Consider the following 6,000-nt stretch of genomic DNA (forward strand, 5'->3'; position numbering starts at 1 on the left):
AATGCTTTTTCCAATCTGTGTGATAAGCATGGTGAAGTGATGTCTTTGAAAAAAGCTTACACTGTAAGCACTGGATAAGCAATTTTAGTCAGTCATGAAAGATGCCTCATATATTGTTTCCAGTGTATGCCCCCCCCCCCCCCCCCCCCCTCCGCCCCGAAAAGAAAGTCTGTGCTCTTGCACAGTTATGTGGAACCACTTGGGGACTGAAAGTCAAGAAAGAAAAGGTCAGGTCTAAAGTACACAAGCGCTATGAAGAAAAAAAATGTCCAAGCAGGCGGAGTTAGAGCAGCTTTCTTGTTTCCCTTTCCTGCTCCCAACTTGATCTTCTCTCCACTGGGCTGCTACAGCAGCACCACACTCACTCTAGGTAACAGAGAAAGTGTAACAAAAGGGCATGAGAAAGTAAAGTGGGTAAAGCGACTTGAAAACAAAATTTTTTAAGATGAACTTTTTTGTGGACTGTAGGAGCAGAGGAGTAATATAGCTCCAATATCTGTTGCTTCAAGACTCTTTTAAAAAAATGTACTTTATCCAATCACTTCCCATTGTGTCCCTGCAACAGTAGGGTTGTTTTGTTGTTTTGTTTAGGTTTTTTTCATATGGTAACTGCCATTGGAGAGATTCCAATATCAGTGTTTCTAAACGACTTTTGTCAACTCTGATGTTTTTAAATTCTTATATATTCTTCTCTGTCACGAATCTATTCTTGCTTGAGCTGAAAAAGGATGTAGAAACAGTAGCATTCTCCAACCTTAAAAAGACCTTCGGAATTATGTAAGAGGGAAACATTCTTGGATTAGAAAGGTTTATAGCAATCTTTTTGGGGTAGGTTCTTCCACTGTTTTGCAAGATGCAAAAGAAAGTCTCACAAATTTCTTGAGTAACTCCAAACCAAAGCAAAACCTTTTGTGGATATATCCCAGGTCTACAGGCTTATTCCCAAAAGAGTAATAAGCCTCTACTCAAAAAGCAAACAGACAGAAAATGTGACTGCTATATGAATTTGTCACTTTTCACTGTCAGATTCTGCTTCTCTCAGTTTTCAAATGAATGGAAGGATTCTGTCAAATTTATTTAGCTTGCAATTTGGGAAATATAATTAAAATGCCATTTTAAAGAACATAAGCTATTAATATAAAATTATCGCCAAGACTGTAAATTAATATCCCTTATACTGGGGGACACTGCTTGGACATGAAACCTAACAGTTCAGCTAAGGGTCAATGTCACTGCAACAGCTCATACGCATATTAGCAAAATCACTATTTAAAAAACATATTTCCTGACAGTTCAATTCTGTATTAACATTCTGTATTTAAGCTATGACCCTCACTTCCAATACCTGTCTCTACTTTTTTGGTGGTTCTGTATCTATATGGATCTTTGAGCTATGAATCTTGGGGAAGACTAGATTAAAACCAGGTAAACAACCCAGCACCACTTACTGGAAAATAGAAGGCATCAAAGTTTAGGGAAAAAAGGTAGGGAAAGAGACAGAGCTCAGAACATACCTTACTTATTCAGACAAAAAAAAATCCTAAAAATTACTGCAATTTAAATCATGGCTGTGCAGTTACACAAACATAACCATGCATTTTCACAGGCAAATGGTTTATGGAACTTAAGTAACAACGTTACTTCCCATGGCTACAGTGCCACTCAGTATTTTAGTGGAAACAAACCGTTCCTCCCAAAACTGCAAATATAAGAAACTATCCACATCTACATGAGGAGTTAGGTATCATCACTGTAAGACTAAAAACCCAAAGGCTGGCTTAACTATTAAGTAAAAATCTGCTAAATTGAAGTTTTGACAAAAGCAGTTCATTAAATTAATCAGAGACTGTTAACAAATGGTAATTCAGAATATCATCTTTCTTGTGATTTCTCACCTTCACTGGCTAGCAAATCATATCATGCAAATTTAATTGAATCAATTCATTGGACCTATTTTTACAAGAAATATTTCACATTCTCATAGGACTTCGATGGGAAAGGACTATTATCTTACTGGTTTTGACACCAATTCAGCTATTCCTAACAAATAACACTTTTCAATAATAGAAAACATGTAATAAATACAGTAAAGCACAGGAATATTTTAAACACTCTTACACTGGCAAAAGAATCAAAATAAATGTATGCACATCATAATAACACAAATCCTTTTCCCTCATCATCCTTTCCAAATTTTACAGGGTATTCACAAACTAGGAACTTCAGGTTTTGTGAAGATACAGCAAAATTAAATTGTTTTACTGAAAATAATTAAAATATGTCAATTTCAAGTAGTCTCTGCAGTAGCTCTTTGTTTCATATGCATTTGACTGAATTCCCTCAGATTTCTAAGCATCTTTAAGTGTTACAATATCATTTCAACTGCAGAACAAGGACATGAAATAAACCAAAAAATAAAATGTAACAGCACAGAGTGCAGAAGAGTTCCTCTCAAATGAAGAGGCAGAAAAAAATAGCAAGCTCTGCAGAATACAATATACTCCTCTAAAAAGAGCTGTTTATATCCTGCAAAATTATGTCATTACTTGACAAAACTGTTGTTTTCCCAAGCTCACAGACTGGCAATATCTGTATCTCTGTAACAACAGTGAAACTGAAAACTTCTGTTTCTTCTATTCGTTCTGCTTCAGCAAGTTTGATAAAAACCTTCCTTTTCTATGTTTTTTGTGGCATATATTTTTCACGAGTAGAGGTAAGAATAAAACCCTGGGAAAAGACAAAATAGTATTGATGCTACTCTGAAACCCAGATACTAGGACTTGAAGGAATATTGAAGCAAGTTCTTTTTAGTAGCCAGATGATAAAGTTACACTTTGTAAAACTCATTAACAATGTACAATAAAAGCAAAAAAAAAAAAAAAAAGGAAGACTATGATGTCCTAAACTGCCTTTAAAAATACTGCTACAGCATTACGTAGTGAGCATACAAAATTATCTAATAGATGTCCTGGTACATTATTAAAATTTGTGAGAATTAAAATTATATCATAGCTCATATGAATCTGCTGAAGACCTTCTCCAGATAATGTTCAAATTAGTTTGAAAACTTAAAAATTCAGCAATTGAAACAAACTAATGGAGTTACTGCTACCAGCACGTTCATGTATTTAAAAGTTTGCCATGATGTAATGGGTCAGTACTGCACACTTGGAAATGCTGCATGAATTCAACAATGACAGCAGTGGAAACGCTTACACGGAAAGCCATAGGAAGTATTATTAAGCTTGTATAAGCTCAGCACTAAGATGCTAAAAAAAAAATTTGAATACACTAGATCTAGCCTGTACTGCAGATCTCCTGATCTAGATTTTGGAGATAAAAATATCCCCTGAACGTAGCCTCCTCGGGACTGCTCTTGCGGCAGCAGTGCGTTAGCAAGAACAACACGGTTAGCCACTTTTGCAGCAGCCTGGAAGCAGAGTTCTAGGTTTCGGTTCACGTCCAATATATATTCTCAACCTTAAAAGCGGCCGTATCGCGTCCATCTAGGAGAAATCGACGCGACACCCATCCTATTCGCACGAAGATGCAAACCTCAGTTGAGCACGGCTGAGAGTTCAGCCTGCCCTGCCTTGCTCCGCCACACGCCCTTCGCCCAGGAGCGCCGTCAAGGTGCCGAAACCAAACCTGCCCCCCCCCGCCCCGCCAAAGGCCGTCGAACGCCGCGATACGCCCGCCGGCGCTGCCCGGTGCGCCCCTGCCCCCCGCCGCCGCCGCCTGAACACTCCTCGGGCGAACGCCGCGGGAGGAGCTGAGTCAGGAGGGGAGGCGGCTGCCCCCTCTCGCCGCTACGTGCCCCCGGCGGCCGGCACCACCCCCCGCCTCCCCCGGCGGCCGGCACCCCCCCGCCTCCCCTCCTGACAGCGCAGCGGGCGGCGGCGGGGCTGGCGCCCGCGCTCCCGCCGAGCGGGGCCCGCGAGTCACCTGCGCGGGTGGGGTGGGGGCGGAACGGTCCCCTCAGGCAGTGCAGGCAGCGCGGGCAGCGGCGGGGGGAGCGGCCCCCTCCGGCGGGGGCAGGGCCGGGCCGGGCCCGGCGGCTCACCTGCAGACCGTGATCAAGTTGCGCCTTTCCACCGCGGCGTTGCGAGACGGGACGCTCTTCCTGCGGGCGGAGACGTTGAGCCCCCCTAAGCCGAGGGACGCCATCTCCGCTGGGGGCAGGTGGAGCCGCCGGGGCTGGCGCGGAGCCTTTGTTCCCGGCCTCCCGCTCTCGAGGATGCTGCGCCCGCCGCCGCACGCGGAGGAGGAGGACGAGGCCCCCGTGTCTTCCCCGCTCCTCCTCCCGCCGCCCGGTCCGCGCGGGAGGAGCGCCCCGAGGCAGGCGGCAGGTCGGGCGAGGAGGCGCCGGGGTCCCCGCGGCGGGGGCGGCCCGGCCCCCCGCCCCCCCTCTCCCGGCAGCCGGGCAGCCACGGCGCCGCGGAATCGCAGCGCCGCAGAGCGCCGGTGCCGCCAGCCAATCAGCGCGCGGGAGGGGCGCGGCGCGGCCCCGCCAGCGGCCGGTGCTTCGGAGGGGCGCGCGCCGCTGAGGGAAGCGGCCGGGAGGCGGCGGGGGAGCGCCCCGCCAGGTGGGGGGGGGGGGGGGGGCGGCCGGGGGCGGCTTCTTGTGCTCCCCTCCTGCCAGACGTCCCTTTCCCCTCACTCACCTTTGTGTCCCCTCAGTCGGTATGTGTCTGTGGGGTTCAGGGCCCCCTGACTGAGTCCCGTAGCCCTCTCGGAGTCTGAAATTATCACAGAATGGTTTGGGTTGGAAGGGACCTTAAAGATCATCTCGTTCCAACCCCCCTGCCATGGGCAGGGACACCTTCCACTAGACCAGGTTGCTCAGAGCCCCGTCCAACCTGGCCTTGAGCACTTCCAGGGAGGGAGCAGCCACAGCTTCTCTGGGCAACCTGTTCCAGTGTCTCACCACCCTCACAGGAAGGAATTTCTTCCTTCTATCTAATCTAAATCTGCCCCCTTTCAGTTTAAAACCATTACCCCTTGTCCTATCCCTACACTCCCTGACAAAGAGCCCCTCCCCATCTTTCCTGTAGCCCCCTTTAAGTACTGGAAGACCACTATAAAGGTCTCCCTGGAGCTTTATCTTCTCCAGGCTGAACAACCCCAACTCCCTCAGCCTGTCCTCACAGGGGAGGTCCTCCAGCCCCCTGATCATCTTTGTACCCCTCCTCTGGACCTGCTCGAGCAGGTCCATGTTCTTATGCTGGGGGCCCCAGAGCTGGACACAGCACTTCAGGTGGGGTCTCACCAGAGCAGAGTAGAGGGGGAGAATCCCCTCCCTCAACCTTCTGGCCACACTTCTCTTGATGCAGCCCAGGATACAGTTGGCTTCCTGGGCTGCGAGTGCACATTGCTGGCTCATAGTTTTCTACTGAATTGTGAGCTTCTTTTAATTGTCATCAATTCTCTCTCTTAGCAAGTTGCCATCTAGGATGTGAGAACTTTGTAGGCTGTGGTGGCTTTGAGTTAGAACTGCCATGAACCATTAGGTACTGCTTGATGGCATGTGTAACCTTTAGAGGCCGTATGTGTGGGAATATGTGTATGAAATGATAATGCACTCTGCAGCCAAAATACAGGTGTCTGTCCCTGCTCTAAACAAAGTCACAAAGTCATTATTTCTGAGCATGCGTAGAAGAGCTCTGTGTATAAGGCTTTGCCTTGGTGTCAAGTTGTACAAGAGACACAGAATGAAATGAAGTTCAAGTCACTGGAAGATGGGATGATACAACACTTCCAAAGAAAACCTAGCAGTAAATTATTTGTGGTTTTTTGGGGTGTGAAGGAGTGGGTTTGGCTGGATAGTTGGGAAGATGTGAAGCTGTATGGATTAATTTGTTTTCCTTCCTTTATGGGAGGAAGTTCCCTTTCTGCTTAATAAAATAACTTTATCTGTGTGCAACAGGGATGAATGGCGACATAAATTGAGGCGCAACTCTTTATTCTACTGAGTTATGCATATGAGATTCCTAAATGAGA

The 6,000-nt window shown here is 46.8% G+C and overlaps 1 protein-coding gene across 2 annotated transcripts in view; it reads right to left on the reverse strand.

The window, feature by feature from the left end:
- The window catches only part of RUNDC3B (RUN domain containing 3B), a 62,547-nt gene extending 58,159 nt beyond the window's left edge, over window positions 1-4,388 (reverse strand). Inside the window, exon 1 of one of the 2 annotated variants that reach the window (XM_074864923.1) lies at window positions 4,064-4,387. In XM_074864923.1, coding sequence (XP_074721024.1) covers window positions 4,064-4,167 — 104 coding nt within the window. In that variant the 5' untranslated portion in view covers window positions 4,168-4,387. Of the gene's footprint in view, window positions 1-4,063 lie in introns of both variants that reach the window. The other variant, XM_074864926.1, reaches the window with a different exon arrangement.
- Window positions 4,389-6,000: the final 1,612 nt, after the last annotated feature.

The sequence above is a fragment of the Strix uralensis genome, chromosome 1 (assembly GCF_047716275.1).
Source record: "Strix uralensis isolate ZFMK-TIS-50842 chromosome 1, bStrUra1, whole genome shotgun sequence".
NCBI classification, from domain to species: domain Eukaryota; kingdom Metazoa; phylum Chordata; class Aves; order Strigiformes; family Strigidae; genus Strix; species Strix uralensis.